The sequence below is a fragment of the Balaenoptera acutorostrata genome, chromosome 14 (assembly GCF_949987535.1).
Source record: "Balaenoptera acutorostrata chromosome 14, mBalAcu1.1, whole genome shotgun sequence".
In the NCBI taxonomy this organism is placed as follows: Eukaryota; Metazoa; Chordata; class Mammalia; order Artiodactyla; family Balaenopteridae; genus Balaenoptera; species Balaenoptera acutorostrata.
This window is the reverse complement of record NC_080077.1, coordinates 50,587,228-50,605,750: the sequence shown is the minus strand read 5'-3', so window position 1 is coordinate 50,605,750 and position 18,523 is coordinate 50,587,228. Positions and strand designations below refer to the sequence as shown.

General features: G+C 36.3%; 2 protein-coding genes across 6 annotated transcripts in view; one reads left to right on the top strand and one right to left on the bottom strand.

The window, feature by feature from the left end:
- The window catches only part of CDC40 (cell division cycle 40), a 51,019-nt gene extending 44,746 nt beyond the window's left edge, over positions 1 to 6,273 (top strand). For 2 of the 3 annotated variants that reach the window (XM_007190684.3, XM_057527892.1), the window contains exons 13-15: positions 320 to 396; positions 3,136 to 3,280; positions 4,275 to 6,273. In XM_007190684.3, the coding sequence (XP_007190746.1) occupies positions 320 to 396; positions 3,136 to 3,280; positions 4,275 to 4,452 (400 nt within the window). In that variant the 3' untranslated portion in view covers positions 4,453 to 6,273. The remainder of the gene's footprint in view (positions 1 to 319; positions 397 to 3,135; positions 3,281 to 4,274) is intronic. The other variant, XM_007190685.1, reaches the window with a different exon arrangement.
- METTL24 (methyltransferase like 24) overlaps positions 1 to 18,523 on the bottom strand; it is a 165,564-nt gene that overhangs the window by 40,074 nt on the left and 106,967 nt on the right. The window contains exons 5-6 of one of the 3 annotated variants that reach the window (XM_057527894.1): positions 16,230 to 16,358; positions 6,463 to 6,650 (exon numbers count right to left, since the gene is read on the bottom strand). In XM_057527894.1, coding sequence (XP_057383877.1) covers positions 6,627 to 6,650; positions 16,230 to 16,358 — 153 coding nt within the window. In that variant the 3' untranslated portion in view covers positions 6,463 to 6,626. Of the gene's footprint in view, positions 1 to 6,462; positions 6,651 to 11,121; positions 16,359 to 18,523 lie in introns of those variants that run through there. The other 2 variants (XM_057527893.1, XM_007190683.2) reach the window with 2 other exon arrangements.

Sequence of the window (18,523 nt, the reverse complement as noted above, 5' to 3'; positions counted from 1 at the left end):
TGGTACATTTTTAGATGAGTTCATTATTAAAGAACTTACAGTAACAGATTTTTTTTTTAACATGAAGGCCAAAGTTTAAATCAAATAGAGATAGAAAACTAAATCACTGACACTTGTAATTATCATGGAAAGTCATTTGTAAAGTAAAAGCTTTATAATAATCAATAGAATGTCATTTTGTGGTTTTCCTTCCTCCAGGAAGTTTCATGAAGGGTTCATTAAATATATAATTTCAAGAGCATCTCTTTTGTTTCAGAGATTCTTCTTCTAAAAGTACTTTTAAAAATTACTATTCTGATATGCTATTTTTAATTTTTAGGGATATCCCTGTGGATTTCAAGTATATAGCAGAACCCAGCATGCACTCAATGCCTGCAGTGACTTTGTCTCCAAATGGTAAGTTAGTAGATAGTGTTTTTAAATGAGCTCTGTTTTCAAAAGAGCCTTGGCCATTCCCTCCTAGGGGAAGTCTGTCACAGTGCCATACTTATATAAGGAAATCTTTTCAGTATTAGAAATGATCACTGGTTTTCATGTGTGAGTCACCTCAGCCATTCTCTTGTTTTTTTAAAAAGGTAAATATAAAAGAAACGATGATTTGCAACTAACATTGCCCGAGCATCTAAAGATTTCCATCTGAGAATCAGGATTTGGTTTTTTTTTATATAATTCTCCTTCCAACAGAATCATGTTCAACAGCTCACTTAGTGATTTACTGTGAGCTCTTTTTCTTTCAGGGAATAGGAAATTTTGTTCTGGTTCCTCATAGAGAACACCTTAGCAATTTACTGTAAAAGATTTTTTCAGGCAAAAATTTAAAAGATAAATCTAATACCGTTTTCTATTTAATAATTCATTGCCTTTTAAGTACAAGTACTACAGATATACTGATATAATTCTACATGAGGATATTAAAGTGGAGGATCCGATATTTGGGCAGCATTGTGAACTCACATAGCTACTGTGAGTATAGAGCAAGGAAGAGGGGACAAGAAAGAGTTTGCTCTTCTAGTCGGGGCATCTGCCACAGGCAAATCAGTGATCATCTGTCAAATGCCCTATGATTTTTATGAGAAGAGCAACCTCACTGGGTGCTGTTCTGATAATCACTATACTGTATACAGTCACATTTGTCACTGTGCACCTGAATTTCATATAGTGTATTTTTAAACCATCCATTACAAATACTGTGCCCATCTTGAACAAGGCCATTTACCCAGTCAGACTGTGAGCATTGTTAGGGTCATCCCTTAGTTAATCATGTTTACAAATATATAGGATGTAAAGATACTGCAGTTAAGACTCTAGTGGCTTTGGTGAATCCTGGGTAGATAAAAGCAAGGTGGCCCAAATTGAAAAATGGGCAGAAGACCTAAATAGACATTTATCCAAAGAAGACATACAGATGGCCAGTAGGCACATGAAAAGATGCTCATCATTGCTAATTAGAGAAATGCAAATCAAAATTACAATGAGGTACCACCTCACACCAGTCAGAATGGCTGTCTTTAAAAAGTCTACAAATAATAAATGCTAGAGAGGGTGTGGAGAAAAGGGAACCCTCTTACACTGCTGGTGGGAATGTAAATTGGTGCAGCCACTAAGGAAAACAGTATGGAGGTTCCTCAAAAAACTAAAAATAGAGTTGCCATATGATTCAGCAATCCCACTCCTGGGCATATACCCAGACAAAACTATAATTCGAAAAGATACATGCACCCTTAGTTCATAGCAGCACTATTTACAATAGCCAAGACATGGAAACAACCTAAATGTCCACTGACAGATGAATGGATAAAGAAGATGTGGTACATATATACAATGGAATACTACTCAGCCATAAAAAAGAATGAAATAATGCCATTTACAGCACAATGGATGGACCTAGAGATTATCATACTAAGTGGAGTAAGTCAGAAAGACAAAGACAAATACCATATGATATCACTTATATGTGGAATCTAAAATACGACACATAAATGAACATATCTATGAAACAGAAACAGACTTAACACATATAGAGAACAGACTTGTGGTGGCCGGGGGAGGGGGGAGGGGAGGTGGGAGTTTGGGGTGAGCAGATGCAAACTATTATATACAAAATGGATAAACAACAAGGTCCTACTGTATAGCACTGGGAACTATATTCAATATCCTGTGATAAACCAGAATAGAAAAGAATATAAAAAGAATATATATCTGTATAACTGACTCACTTTGCTGTACAACGGAAATTAAACACAACATTGTAAATCAACTATACTTCAATAAAAATTTTTTTAAAAAGTAGTGTGGGGCTTCCCTGGTGGCGCAGTGGTTGAGAATCTGCCTGCCAATGCAGGGGACACGGGTTCGAGCCCTGGTCTGGGAAGATCCCACATGCCACGGAGCAACTGGGCCTGTGAGCCACAATTACTGAGCCTGCGCGTCTGGAGCCTGTGCTCCGCAACAAGAGAGGCCATGATAGTGAGAGGCCCGCGCATCGCGATGAAGAGTGGTCCCCACTTGCCACAACTAGAGAAAGCCCTCGCACAGAAACGAAGACTCAACACAGCCATAAATAAATAAATAAATAAATAAAAGAACGTGAATTTCTAAAAAAAAAAAAAGGAATATTTAAAACTTAAAAAAAAAAAAAAAAAAAAGTAGTGTGGCCCACAACAACAGTTACTAGAATTTTTTTGGACATATCTTTTTTTGTACAGTTTTATTTAATAATCCTAGGTTTTCTCACCTGGAGTTTATCTTTCCTCTTCCCATAATTAACATAAATAAGTCTCTTTCTCTCCATGGTTCTATTGTTTATACTTATTACAAATTAATTTCATTTCATAAAATTTAGTTTTATTAACGCTAAACTCAGAGTTTTTGTATATCCTAATTTAAACAAAAAAGCTTTTATAGGAAAAGTATTAAATGATATCAGATTGTATGAGCAAAATCCATTACTTTATATATAAATACCTCTCACCAGCAACAAATTTGTAACACTTTACAGGTGGTATGGTAAATTAATTTTCCTACTATTATGAAGTATTTGGGAACAAAGTAATATTAATGACTGAACAGACTTAAATAAAGTGTTTTTAAAATTTTCAGTCTTCCTCTAAAATGTCTCATTTATTGAATTTACAGGGAAATGGCTAGCGTGCCAATCAATGGACAACCAAATCTTAATTTTTGGAGCACAGAACAGATTTAGATTAAATAAGAAAAAAATTTTTAAGGGCCATATGGTAGCAGGCTATGCTTGTCAGGTAGACTTTTCACCAGACATGAGGTAAGTTTAAACCTTCTCATGTATTCCCATATTCATATATAATGATATAAACTACTGCTGTACAAATAACACTGTACAAATCACTTTTATATATGTAATTGTATGAGAACTGTTCAGATTGTCAAAATGCCAGATAAAAGGCAAGAACAAATTAAGACAGCTGCATTTGGCTTTTAAGTTCTTCAGTCTGTCTCTTTATATTGTTTAGTTCTGTGCCCTTTTACCACATAATGAATCCCTGTCTTTATAGGCTATGTCTTTCTTTCTTTCTGCGTTTCTAAGCAAGGCTGGGAGGACTGTAATCTCTATATTACTGTGATTGAATGAGCACCAGAAGAATTAATCCTGTATTGTAGGGTTGAAGTTAACAGTTTCACTACAGCTTTTCTGTGCTGAAACCTCAAATCCATCTTCTGGTCACACTAGATTTGTGAAGCCTATAGCCTTCCTAAGAGTGAAACTGCATTCATTCCCCTATTGTTAGCTAAAATATATGGGTATCACTAATTTAGAAATCCCTGTAAACTTGTATGTTTAGCCTGGTAATTGGGATTTAGACTCCTACCTCTGAGTGAATCTTGGACATATTCAGAAGCTCTTGGAGCCAAAAATGATTATGCAGGTGGTAGAGTCCACTATAGTTGAATGGGTCTACATGTGTTTGCTGGCTCTGTATGAAATTGGTTCCCTTACACTGTTTCTGACTGTCTAGAGAGTGATTGTGATACCGCATTCACTGTGGCCCCTGGCTCTCCCAGTTTTCCAAGTTAAAAATAATTTTTCACTCTTAGATTGGTCACTCAGTGGGGAGGTTTTTTGATAGAAGTTTAAATCATAGACTGCTTTATACTCTACCTTATTATTCTGCGTATTGTATAATCACAGTGATTTTTTTATGTTAAGGTGAAAAAGATAAATTCTTTCTCTGTTTCTCACCCACTTTACCAGTTTAAGGTGTTTGAATAATTTGAATTTATTTTTCTTCTCATTACAGCTATGTGATTTCAGGAGATGGAAATGGAAAATTAAACATCTGGGACTGGAAGACCACAAAACTCTACAGTAGATTCAAAGCTCATGATAAAGTGTGTATAGGTGCAGTGTGGCATCCTCATGAAACATCTAAAGTCATAACTTGTGGTTGGGATGGTCTCATTAAATTGTGGGATTAATGGGATTAATCCTTATACTATCTAGGATCATTTTTGATCCAATATCATATTTAACTATATTTAATTATTAAATGTGTTGAATGACAACTTGATTTACAGATTATGATTTTCTTACATGGCCTTATGAAGTTGAACCATTGTTTAAAAAGAAAAAAACTTTGTAAATTTGGCTCATATAATTTCATTGGCAACTTCATTTTGTTCTTTATAGATGTTATTTATACAGAGAATGACCATTAACTTTATATTTGACAAGTAGTTATTTTTGGCAGGCAGTTTGGGTTTACCCCCATGACGTACTGAAAGGATCCCTTTAGAGCTAAGAAGGAATCCCTAGTGGATTACCTCTTCAACAAAAAGGGAAGAACAGGGATGGTATAATTTAATGTGAATCTGATAGAAAGATAAAACCACCCACAATTACTGTTCCCATTATTTTCAGTGGGTCAAGTTCTAATCTTTCGGATTCAGGAGTTCCACTATTTTTTATGACATATGTTGTGTCTGTTTAGTTGTAAGCCAGCAATCTTCTCTGACTGCAGCATTCCTCTAATTATTAAACAGTGTAAAATAAAAATCAGTCCAGAGTTCTTTCGCTGACTTTCTTCTTGATCAGTATAGACAGGATTGTATATAATTAGAGAATTACATTATTTTTGAAGATGGAACTCAAGAGGATGAATCAAGACTTTGAACTGTATTTGTATTTACTGTCCAATAAGGACCTGGCTACACTTTCAGAAATCAGGGTCTCCTAGGTCACTCACCTCTTCACAGTTGTTACTACTGAAATACTCCTCATAGGAGACTGGATGTGAGGACATAGTTCAAAATGTCAACTTGTAATTTCTCTGAACTTGTATGTTTTATCTATAAAATTAATCTGATTTTTCTTATGAATATATTCAATAAAACTTTTTAAGATTAGAAAAATTTTAAACTTCTTTCCAAATCTTTGGGTAAAATTGACACTCCAGGAAGATGGCTAGGTTTCCCAGTTTGAGAAGCAGGGACTGTGATTGGTTAAAAAAATTTTTTTTCAACTTCAGATTGTGAAATCAAGATAGCCTCTTAAATATAGTAACCGAGAGCACTTTAGTTTGACAAGCCATTTTCTCCTGTTTTTTTTACAAATCTATGTTAGATGTTTGAATGTAGTATGAAATATTTCAGTACCATGCTGTAAAAGATTGGTTCATAGCTGCTCAGAGTGCTGACTTGGAGACCAGAATCATGCTGAGTGTTGATATCCTAGGAACATCATTAGCTCTGAGTCCTGTGCTATCAAGAGCAGTTCATGCTCTGTACCCTTAGAACTTCCATTTTTAAACATTAAATTTTAAAAGACCTGGTATAGATGACCAGGTGCTACAGCCACATATAAATAAATTTCAAAGAAGAAAATAGAAAAAGAGAATAAAAGTGGTAGAGATGTATTTTTGGACACACAGGCACTCAAAGAAATAAGAATACACTGCCTAGCTGCTGTCATTTCTATTTCTTTATCTGCTGGGAAGGGTGGCTGCCATTTACTGGAGAGGAAAAAATTCAGACAGGAGCTTTTCTTTAGTCCCAACCACTGGTTTTAACAAATGTGAATTACTGAAATATGATGGGACAAAAAGAATTAATCATACATTTGAACTATCTTGTTCAGCACCAGTATTGTGTATGTTACAAATCATAATTTCGAAATCTGGGTTTATTTTATTGTGTTTTTAACTGTTTCTAAACTAAGGAACTGTATATAAAGTCTCTTTTTTTTTAAAGATTGTATTTTTAAATAAAGCACTTTTGTAGAAAGTGTTATCAAAATTTTCATTCTTTGTCTCCTTTTAAGTCTTAACTGAGACACCACGTTAAACCATTTGCATATTTTAAATGGGTCATTTTGATTTTCTGGGGAGAAGGGATGCTTTAAAGGTGAGTATAGTATATTAATGGGTTTATTCTAAATAAATGACAAAAATACAGGGCAGTGTCCTCAGAGCACATAGATTAAGTTTAACACAGTCCATATTTATTCACTTGGTGCCACTGAGTCATGATTGCATCCATTTTAGAGTATACAAATGCGTGGGGTTCTTTTCCAGCATAAGAAAGTTTCCAGATTATGTTGTGACTGGAATTAAGTGGTTACCATCTGGCTCCTTTTCCTCACTGCAACCCTTTTGTCACACCCAGGACAGATTTCCTTCCTAAAAGTTAGAATGAAAGTGATGCTTTAGTGAAGGTTTAATGAATATTTCAATACTGAAGCACAGGCTGGGAATATGTTGTCCTAAATAGGGAGCCAGTTTTAAGATAAGGAACAGGGAGTAGCCTCAAACAGGCACTTCTCTAAGTAGAACAGTATAGAGTGATTTTTGAGGATACATTGTGAGGCTGGTTAATGTCCTTAGCATGTTTATTAATTACCTGGAAGAAAACATGGACAATGAAATAGCAAACACTTGGATGGCAGGTGTAAGAAATATGATGGTAGGTCCCATCATATTTCAGCAACACTAGCAACAATTATAGAGACTCTACTTGAAGAATACTGTTTCTCAGAGTGTAGACTCAGAACCACCTGGAGATGGTATCACTTACCGAGATACAGAATTCAGAAGAAAGTAGTGTTTGGTTGAGGAAACCATAGTGAATTCAGGTATGGAGAAGTGAAGTGTGAAGTGCCATCCAGGACAAAATATCCATCAGCAGTATTAACTTTGGGTCTCAAAGTGAGACCTAGGGAACACTGTTGCTATATTTCATCAAAGATGCAGGTTTTTCACATTTTTAACATCTCTGAAATAGGGCTATGTCTTAAAATCAATGACGTGTCATAGTTTAATTGGCGGCATTCTTTCTTAATGGATCATAAAATAACTGATGAAATACAGTGTAAACAAGGCAATTACTAAGGGACCTAAGAAGGAGACGAGAAGATCCAGTGGAAAGAAGATTACATCTTAGCAGCTGGTTCAAAATTCATGTTATCAAATATTTATTTGATCAGTGGGTAAATAAAATGAATGAACTAGCAAAAGACTGCAATTTTACAAATACTATATATTCAGTCCCTGGTTCAAAGTCAGCACTTTTAGTAAGTTCCCCAGATGATACGCACATTAAGAATGAGAATTAGGGCTTCCCTGGTGGCGCAGTGGTTGAGAATCCGCCTGCCAATGCAGGGGACACAGGTTCAAGCCCTGGTCCGGGAAGATCCCACATGCCGCAGAGCAACTAAGCCTGTGCGCCACAACTACTGAGCCTGCACTCTAGAGTCCATGCGCCACAACTGCTGAAGCTCGCGCAGCTGGAGCCCATGCTCCGCAGCAAGAGAAGCCACCGCAATAAGGCCGTGCACCGCAATGAAGAGTAGCCCCTGCTCGCCACAACTAGAGAAAGCCAGCGCGCAACAACGAAGACCCAATGCAGCCCAAAATAAATTTATTTGAAAAAAAAAAAGAGAATTAGTGGAGTCTGAGTTTATCTTGAGTATTTCAGAAACTACACTGTTCAGAGTGCGTAAACTCAGAGAAATTTAGCTAACCAAAAATATATACACGTGTGTGTATGTGTGCATGTATTTATATGCATGTATGTATGTGAATATATGATAATACATTTTACATGTTTATACGTACACCTTCCATGTTCAAAGCCACTTTAATAATTGTAGAAACAATTTTGTCAACCTAAACACTGCAATTTTATCTGAAACTTAAAGAAGTCACAACTTGCAGCCAGAGTCCTTAGAGTAGCTTTATTTTTAGTGACAAAGTGATAACTCCTTTGCTTTTACAGCTTCCTATAACTGCAATAACTGTCTTCAGATGATTTTTTAGCTCCCCACATCCTACTCTCCAACCTTCAGCATTTTTGAGATCTGAGGGACTAACTCAAATCTCAAACATTTTGTATTTAAGTATGTGTTCTAGTATAGCACTAATAGAAATACATGAGGCATATATGTAATTCTTAATTTTCTAATGGCCACATTAAAAAGGGGATATTAATATAAATAGTATATGATCCAAAATATTCTTTCAACATTCAATTATTTTTAAAATTAATATTTTACTTTTCTCATACTAAGTCCGAGATCTGGTGTATATTTTACGCTTAACAGCACATCTCAATGCAGACACTAAATTTTCATCAAATATTTTACCTGTTTCACACAAAGTAGATTTACACGCCTAAGTTGTTCCAAACAGACCTACTAAAAGAGTTTTCTAATAATTGAATCAAGTATAAGTTTTTAACTTAATTAAAAGTAAATATAATTTAAAATTCATGTCCTCAGTCATACTAGCCACATGCTAGATGCTCAGTAGCAACATGTGGCTGATGGTTACCACAGTGTCCATACAGTTCTGGTACCACTTTTTACAGTGTCTCAAATACCCAGCTTTACTGCTTCATCTTCTGAAAGACATTTTAAGGTTGAAACTACTCATAAGATGTCTTATTTAAGCAATATAAATGTTCATATTTTTCTGTACTACATTTTGGATAGTTTCCTCAGGTTTATCTTCCAGTTCACTTCACAGTCTCTTCAGCTGTGTCTAATCTGCTGTTTAATTCATTAAACTCATTCCAATGACTATTTTTCCTTTGTGGTATGTCTATTTGTACTTTTTTATATCTACCTGTTCTTCATATGTCTTATTTTTTTATGGTTTCTATATAGTCTTTTATGCCTTTAATCACATCAAATAATTTATATTATACTTTCTATAAGATTGTTATTCTGTTATCTCAAATTCTTGGACTGAAAATCCCAGTGTATAATGTGTCTGTTAACTCTATCTCATGGTGGGCCATTTCCTTATCAGCTGTAATTTTTTATTAGGAGTTCATCTTATGTGGGTCTTGTTTTTTGGAGGAAATACTTTGTAGTCCAAGTTGAAGAGTCCCTTTGGGTGGTTTTACATTTGCTTCTGCCATGTACCCCTGAGACATCACCCCTTAGAACCAGTTTTATATCTAAAATTTTCAGCTTATGGATTTCTTAACCATGTGATTATAGGTTCAACTCCTTAAACAGGCTGAAGTTTTCAAATTCTCATGAGAAACTTTGATTTTCTCCAGAGCTATAGCAAGGGTAGACTTCCTTGTGCTCGGAGGAAGGGAGGTAGGGGTAGTTTTTAGAACTCTCTTCCATCGAGATTGTAGCCCTCCAAGGGTCCCACTGTTTCAAGTATCTCACTCAGTTCCAATCCTTTCCCCCAACACAACAGGCCTTATCTCTAGTGCTCTAGGCCACTGGCCATCACTGGTATACTGAACTAGGACCACTGCAGTGTAGGTTCCTGCTCTACCTCTCTGGTTCTAGGGTCCCCCAAGCTTTTTGTGCCTGAAGATTTTTCTTTCTTGGGCATTCATATATGTACATAAACACATACACATACATACATAGATAAATGCATACATACATATTCACACATATACATACAGAAGGATCACCATAAAGATATATACTTAATCTAGTATCTTTGGATATTGCCACTTTGTTAGGACAGTCTAAAAACACAGAAGTGTAAACAAGTGCAGTCTGAAACATTCTGATTTTTAGAACCTTGTGAGTTTAAGTGTGTTATCTAAAAAGGTACTTTACCTAAGGGCACTTCACTCGATGACTGGAGAGCCATCATAATGGATTCATCTTTTATCTGGGGCTTTTCTTCTGAATAAACATATCACTTGGATTCTCCTGAATTTATCCTAAGACTTTATAGCACACAAATCAAGAAATTACCTAACCACTGTCTAAGCCTTCTCTAATCACAAAATGCTAGAATAATGAGATTTTCAAGCTAGAAGAAACCTTAGAAATCAAATATTCCAACCTAAGATAAGAAAATAGGCCAATAAGGGTGATGAATTGCTTGGTATCACGCAGCTGGTTAGCAGCAGGGTCAGAATCTTTCTCCCTTCATCCTGCTATCCTTTCACTTCTACATACTGCCACTTAAGTGTGTATTTTTAAAACTGTCAGATTTGTGTTGTAACCTTTGTGGCTTCCAGCTTGCTTTCGCTGAGGTAGTTTAAAAGACTGCATTTATTTCATCTTTTAGTAAAACAGAACCTATAGCTAAAGAGATTCTCAGAGCCTCTTCCATGAGAGTTAGACCTAATGGTAACTGTGCCCGAAAGGACTTTTCTTGGTCAGACTTCAAATATCCTGGAGAACATAATACCCTCTCTCACCTTGTTTTTACTCTTTGAACAACTACCTTAAATTTTTTTGTCCTAGAAAATCAATGTGATTTTAATCATTTTTGTAGAAATACCAGCCCCTGTCCTTTACATCATCATACCTCCTTTCTCTCATAAACTGAAAAATATTCTCCATGCTACTGTGAGTTGTGACCAAATACACTGACTCTAAAAAGTGTGTTTTCTGGGAATTGGTTAAAAAAAAAAAAGGACAATGAGGAATGAGAAAGGAAGATTGAGGTTTTATATCCTAGGGTACCTTCTAACAATACTTGAGCCTTTAATTATTATTGTATTTATTCGATTCAATTATTATATAGCTCTCAAGTCCCCAAGGTCAAGAAAGATCTTCAGGTTAGCATCCTTTAATCAGGAATGAGGACTATTGCAAGTAGTGCAATAAACAACCATGTCAAGAAAAGGACAAATTGTGCCTAAAATTAAATTAACCAAAATGAGAAATATTGGTCCATCTAAATTCCAAAGACATTTTTAATACCAGAAAAAAAGTCAATAACAAATGATGATGAAATAATTTCACCGAAAAATCCTATGTGAAATAGCTTTCTTTATATTCATATTCAACAATATTTATGGAGCACCTATGACCTAGCAGCTCCATGGTAGGCACTGGGGATACTGACATGGTCTTTACCCTAATGGAGCTTACAGTCTGCTGGGAAAGCCATTACACAAGCAGATCCATTAAAGTAAAAGCAGCGTGAAGCGAGGGAGAATAGAAGACATTGTAAGGAGACATAGCTGGGGGCCTTCAATAAAGGAGTCCCTGAGAAAACGATGTTTGATCTGACACCAATCCTTGAGAAGTAACACTTTCTTGTACAGATAACTAATAGCTTATTTTTATTGATACATAATTGTGGTTTCTCAATAATGTTGTGGAACCCACTTGGACTTTTGGTTATTATATATACCCACCTAGGGGCGATGTCAAAATATCCAATGACCGGTAATGCATGACATAGAGCAGTTAGAATAGAAGCTAAACACAGGGATGGGGCAGGGTCCTGGAGGATGCCTATTGTGCTGTGCATTAATTGCTTGATCTTGGGGCGGTCTGGGGGTCCTGTGGGAGGCAATGCAGTGGAGGAGAACCTCTGGAGGACTGAGGACCACAGTCATTCACCAACTCAGCTCCCTGGTACATACTGATTGCATATCTGTCCTATATATACTGAGTTTCTCTATTAAAATAGTCTAGATTAGAATCCAAACTTTGCAGGAAAAAAAAACCCCTTATTACTTCAGACAATCTTATTGCATAAAACCAATCACTAAGAAAAAACTTAAAGTATTTTATATGAGAATATGAATTGCTAGTTTTACACAGCAATTAGTTTTAACAAGTATTGGGAACTAGCATTTCTCCATACAGTGCTAAATATAAAGTGTGACAATATTAAGCTTGTTTGATTTACTTTTCTTAAGGACAGAAATACAATAAAATTAAAGAATTTCTATAATTTCTAAATTTAAGCAGTTTAAGAATATCTCAAATCTTTGGATTACGATTTCATGTGATAAGTAAAGTTCAAATACCTCTTTAAATGTAAGAAAAAGGAACATATTTTAGCATACAATTAAATGCACTGAATTCACAAAGAACCAGCAATTGGCTAGTACAAAAAAGAATTATGTTATTGCTTAAAAGGCAAAATAAATTTATCTCCAAAAGAAGAGAATTATATTACGTAATTGAGCTTGTAGGTACCTGCCATTGTATAGTCAAGTAGAATAATCTGTTTAAATGAGGCCTTCATTTTTCATCTGGAGAAATATGACGACGAGGCTGGCTCCCTGGTATTAATTCAAGCTTTGCAAAATCCAACATGTAATACTTAGGAAATGCAAAATCTTGTACTGTATTTACTATATACTAAAATCTTATAGTCAAAGCAGAAATGCTTACATGAATAACTGATTTGGACTAAACATTGTAAATTCATGAATTTGCTTTTGTTCTACCCTGATGTAAATACTAGTGGACCTTCAGTCAATTCTAACAGAAGTTTGTTTACCTCTTCCTGGCTCACTTCATTTGAACTATGTCAAATAGTTACAAATATTTATACGATAACCTATTATAACTGTGTCAAATACAATCACTCTAAGAAAAGGGAGAATGGGAAAATTGTTTTTCTTTGACTTTAATCTCAAATTGTGATTTAGCACAACCTTTTGCTAAAAGGTTGACCTCTGAATCTCTTACATCCCAAATGAATCTCTTACATCCTTACATTTATGTCTTTCATCCAAAAAGGAACAGTTTTTAAAATCATTTGAAAAGAACATTATTAAATTTCTATTTTCAGATTCATTTATGAGCACTGCTCTGGTAGGAGTTAATTAAGAGATGTATGTCACAGATATTCACACCTGAGCTCACATATCTGCAGGTCAAAGGCGAGTTTGAAACAAAGGAAACTTAACACTACACTTCCAAGTGACTGGGCCTTTCCTAAAATCCAGGAGCAAAGTGCGGCATATTGGGACCAGCGAGGGCCAAGAGTCACTTCCAGGACTTGCAAGATCTTTCCTGGCAACCTGAATATATTGAAAGAGAAGCTGTTGGGACCCCATATTTTTTCAGTAAGCCTCCATTTGGTGGGCACATTTTAATTAAGTAGATTGTTTAAATTAAACCTGCATGCTACAAAAGTGATCCCAACTCTAACAGATTTGCAGGTCTGGTCTTAGTATATTTGTAGGCTTTTCTTCCCATTTACTAATAGGGAGGCAAAAATATGTCCTTACGTTTGTCAAAGGCTATTGAAGCACACGGTGGAGGGGCCCTGCATGGGCTTTGGGATCTGGCAGTCTGAGATATGGATGCCTGCTTCACCATTTGAATCATCTGAATAAGCTATTTAACCTCTCAGAGTTTCCTTACCTGTATAACTGGAAAAATTACACTTCCTTATAGGACTGTTCGGAGCATTAGGAATAATCTATGCACAGTACTGGGCACATAGTAAGCTCTCAATGAGTAGCAGCTCTTGATTTTGTATGTTTGTTTTTTGTATTTTGTTTGTGTTGTTTTTGTGGTGCTCCTGGCACCTAGGGGGAGGGCCCGGGATGCTGCTAAACATCCTGCAATGCACAGAATGGCCCTCCCTCCCCCAACAAAGAATTACCCAGCCCAAAATGGAAATAATGCTGAGGTTAAAAAACCCTGGCCCACACAATAAGCATAATAAATCTAGAGGCAGGGAAACCACAGCAACAGTCAGAATATTCATCACAAATTTCAAACTCTCCATGAAGGGAATGAAGGACAGTCTTAGAAAAAAATCATAAAATAAGTACAAATAACAATTGAACAGGCTGCCTAGTAGGTGGGTGTGGGTGGGTGTGTTTGTGATTTATTTTGAGTTTGTCTTTATTTTTTTCCTAACAGTACTTCCATTCTTGCTTCAGATATATATAGTGTGATGAAGTCAATGTTCTGCACCACCAATCCGGAATAAATGGTAACCTGTCCTGTACAAAGGGGGCTTTCAGTAATGCCATTAATCTTCAATCCCATGAATTAAAAATCTTGGTATGAGTGTGAATACATCTAAAACCTAGTCATACTAGATACTTAGGATTAGTATACTTCATACCTTGGTGTATAAGAAGGGTTAAAAGTTTTAATGTATAAAAAGATCTGTGTTTACTTTAGTGTATAAAATTTTTATTAAAAAATGAAAGATAATCTGTGATATAATCCAAACAGGACTGAAGTTAACTTTGTTTTGGAGGCTACACCATGCAAACTAACAGTAAAAACCACTTTTGAGTTTGATAAACTTTTTGTACTTTTGAAATACCTAGGGACATTGAAAGCAACTAAACTGTTATTTAAAATCAAACTCATTCAAGCTGGTCCTCTCTCCTCAATGACTTTTATTAGTGTACTATAAGTTTTAATATAAAAAACCTCATTTATATTTTAAAAAATCATCACTACTAATTCAGAAAGTCTTATTCCCTTTTGAACCCAAGTTAGTAAGATGATATAACTCTATTGTATTTTGGTTTCTCACCTGAGGAATGATATTTTCAAACCACTGCAAAAAGCAAAAAGCCAACCCAGGGAATGTCTGGGGTGGAAGGAGGTAAAACAATGGGGAGAAGGAATCGAGGTCTAGTAGTAATCAGCATTTTATGCTCTCCCAAAATTTCTCAAATGAACAGTGTATGTATTCCTGCTCTCTTGGGATATAAAAAATACCAGAAGATGTACTTAATTTATAAAAAGGTAATAATTTGATTTATTTTTATACTATTTAATTAATTTATTTGAAATAGGATTTTTGAAAATCATTTGTAGGCGTAAATGTCTAATCCTGTAAACAGAAATGATAGAGATTGTCTGAACTACTGAGAACATGCATCATCTGCTTAATTAAAAAATATATACAAAAAGGATTGGTATTACCAAAACACACTGTATCTGTCCCAGGAAAGAGAGAGACTCTGGCCCTCAGGCCACAGGCTTACAATGAATGCCAACTGGCAGCAAGGAAAAACTTAATCTTGGAGATAATATAAAAAAAAAAAAAAAAAGATTTGATACCATAGGCAAGTTGGAGGTTGAGAAATCAGGTTTGAAGACACCCAAGTTCTGCTTTGTGTTTAGTTTCATAGGAACAGAGGGGATTTAAGGCTGAGCATGAAAAGAATCCTGAGTTGAATAACTTGATACTCTAGTCTTTTTAACTCAGTTACAGAATTTGGTGTGTCTGAGTTCCCAGCAACCAGAATCAGTGGTTTTATAAAGTCACAGCATGGCCTCAGCAAAAACTGAGGAGGAATAATTGAAATCTACAAGGCTGTAAAGAATGTTAATGACACAGTGAACAAGAAAATCCTTGGAAGAGGTGAGTTAACATCAAATGAAAGGCCCTATTTTAAACAGCAGACTACACATTTAAGGATCTCCTCAACCCAGTAAAAACAGAAACGTGATATAATTTCTTTTTCATGGTGGTAAATTCATGGATTACAGATACATAATTAATTTTAGGGGAAACTGAGATAAGTGTGGGATTATCTTCCAAGCTGAAATGAAGGAGGACAAGCATCCCACTCTGTCAGAGGCAGACAGGCAAAGAGCCTGGGTTTGGGCAGACGGAGGTTGACTGCTGTGGCACTCCTGTGTCCATCCCCTCAACAAGTGTTAACTGTTCCCCTACCATGTGTGAGATGCCAGGCTACATGTACCACAAAGGCAATAACACAATCCCTGCCTCAAGCAGGTCACAGGCTAGTGGGAGACTAGACAAGTAAACCGGAATAACTAGAATCATTGATTAATGATTAATCATGATCCACGCTGCAAATATTTCCTTGAGCTCTTGATGAGCTCCTGCATCCTATTTCCATCTTGTATTCACCCAACTCAGAGTATAACAGCTACTCGCATTGAAAATATCTTTCTTCAAGAATAGCTGAGGTTTAGATAAATCTTTGTAACTGTGAAAAAGCCTGAAATCCTGTAGTTCTAACTCTTTGAGGAGGCTGTACCAGAACCGCACAACACTGCTGTCACTGCCACTGACCTCAAAGCCAGGCCAGTGGAGATGGATCTCAAAGATGAGCTGTCCAATTTGTTCAAGGACATTTTCCAGAATAAGATTTTCCAAAACTTTCCACTCTGCGCTTTCCAGATCTGCTTTGAGAACATCAATCTGTAACAAAATGATGAAATGAGATTAGCAGAGTCAATAAACATTGTTAAAAATACCACTGATATCAGGAGCATCACTGTGTAGCTACCTCCCAAGAAAGCAGAATTTTTCAAATTTTAGAGTTAGAAGTCTTTTTCAAATGGTCACTTATGACATGAATTTCTAACCTCACGCCACACCAAATGTTAATATACAAATAATGAAATACCAGTCAGAAATCATGATGGACCCTCTTACTCTCTGCCCAGTGGGAATGGATGTCCAAGAAGGAGATGCTGGAACATGTGTATCACAAAGCACCATGCCCACAGCCTCTCCCCAGCAACCTATATGCTGCTCAGAGGAACCCAGCCATGTCCTGGCAGAATGGTGGCCTGCAGGGAGGGACTGACAAAGGGCCACTGCCTACAGGAACCAACTCAAAAAACCTTACCCCCTACCAACTTCATCAGGATTGGAAGCCAGGGAAAGAGTTCTCAGGTATCTGAATTCTGGACTTGAAAAAAAAAAATTACTAACATTATTTATTCCATGATTTCTTTAAAAAGTATATACCAGTACAGTGTTCTAAAAAAATTTCTAATAAAACCATTCTCTGTTCATTTAATGAATACAAGTTCACATTCCAGGTGAAATGGAACATAGGAAGAAGAGTAGGATGGGAGAGATTTTGCAATTAATCAAGCTATGAGAAGCAGCTCCTTTCTGCTGACTGCACAAAATCCGTTAGAATAGCAGAATACCAAATACTTCCAGAAAGCAATGAAAGCTAATTACTTAAGGAGTGCTTCTTTGCTCCTGGCACTATGCTAAGTGCTTCACCTCGCAATATTCATTTACTCCTCTCAACAACTCTACAACGGTGTATGCCTATTTAAAGCTGAGAAAACCAGACTCAGAGATTAATCCATCCTCAGTCACACAACTTGAGAGACAGTGGTGAACTCTGAACTGAGTCTGTCTACGTGTCCCATGTTCTTAACCACGACATGATGTTGAATTCCCATAAACCACAAGAGGAAAAATGGTAACTCAGAGTTCCTAAAAGGCTTTGGTTTGGAAAATAAGGTGCTATTGGAGAGGGAGTAAGGGTCAGTGAGTACAAGTATCGTTATCAGCATCGCCATTTTACACTGGAAAGCAGAGCACCTTCCAGCTTAAAGAATCACTTTCCACATACATTATCTCAGCAAAACAGCCCTATAGGTAAGCAAGGATTTGGTACAAATAACTTTTCTGCTGCCAAGAAATGGAGGGGGAAGTTAAAGGGGATAATCTGACCACATAGAGGAAGGTTGGCACATTCAGACACAAACTGGAATAATTAACATGCAGGGAATCACTGCAATAGAGCAAAGCCTATAGTTCCAAGAGGTGACAGCAAAACCCTAAACAGCTCTTCAGGAAGCTGCTAACTGAAGTCACCAAAATCCTACCCATGAAAGTGAAGTATCTTTGACTTTTCAGAAGGATGAATAAGAACCAAGGCCAATCCTGCCCCAGCCTCTCCTTTCTCTCAGTGCATGTCTATTTGACAAGCTTCTCACATTTGCAGCTGAGACATGAGGCTCTCAGTGAATGGTAAAATTCCTTGAGTCATTTCAGAGTTGACTGGAGGAGATGCATAGAATTCAGATATAATTGATCCAAGAAAATGGTCTTTGCCCGGCATACTGAGACCCTGCAGGAGAGGCTTTCACTCACTTGCCTTGGATAGTACCTCCTGGTCCACCAGGGAAAGAGTGATAGTAACAACCCCAAGAATATCAGGAGACCTTAGAAAAGGCTAGATATCCATAAACCAGCTTTTTTGTTGTTGTTGTTGTTCAATGGTTCCAAAATCAAAGGGAAAAGTTTAAAAAAACAAAAACAACTTTCTTTTCTACAAGGAAGCTAGCAAAGGCAGGTTCCATGTGAACATATACAAGGCTGAAATAATTCTCGTGAATTGGGCACAATAGAGTTAATTCACTCTTTTTTTATCTCTGCTGCCCTGGCGCATCCTTGGCTTTGTTTAAGCTTCAAAGTTTTTAGCAGAATATTCCTAAATTAGGGTAATTAGGCTGCCAAAAGAAATACTAAATCAAAACTTCACAGAATTTTTTAACTTATACAGAAAATATCCAAAACTCAGAATCAACATTTGTTGTGTCAGTTCACATAGT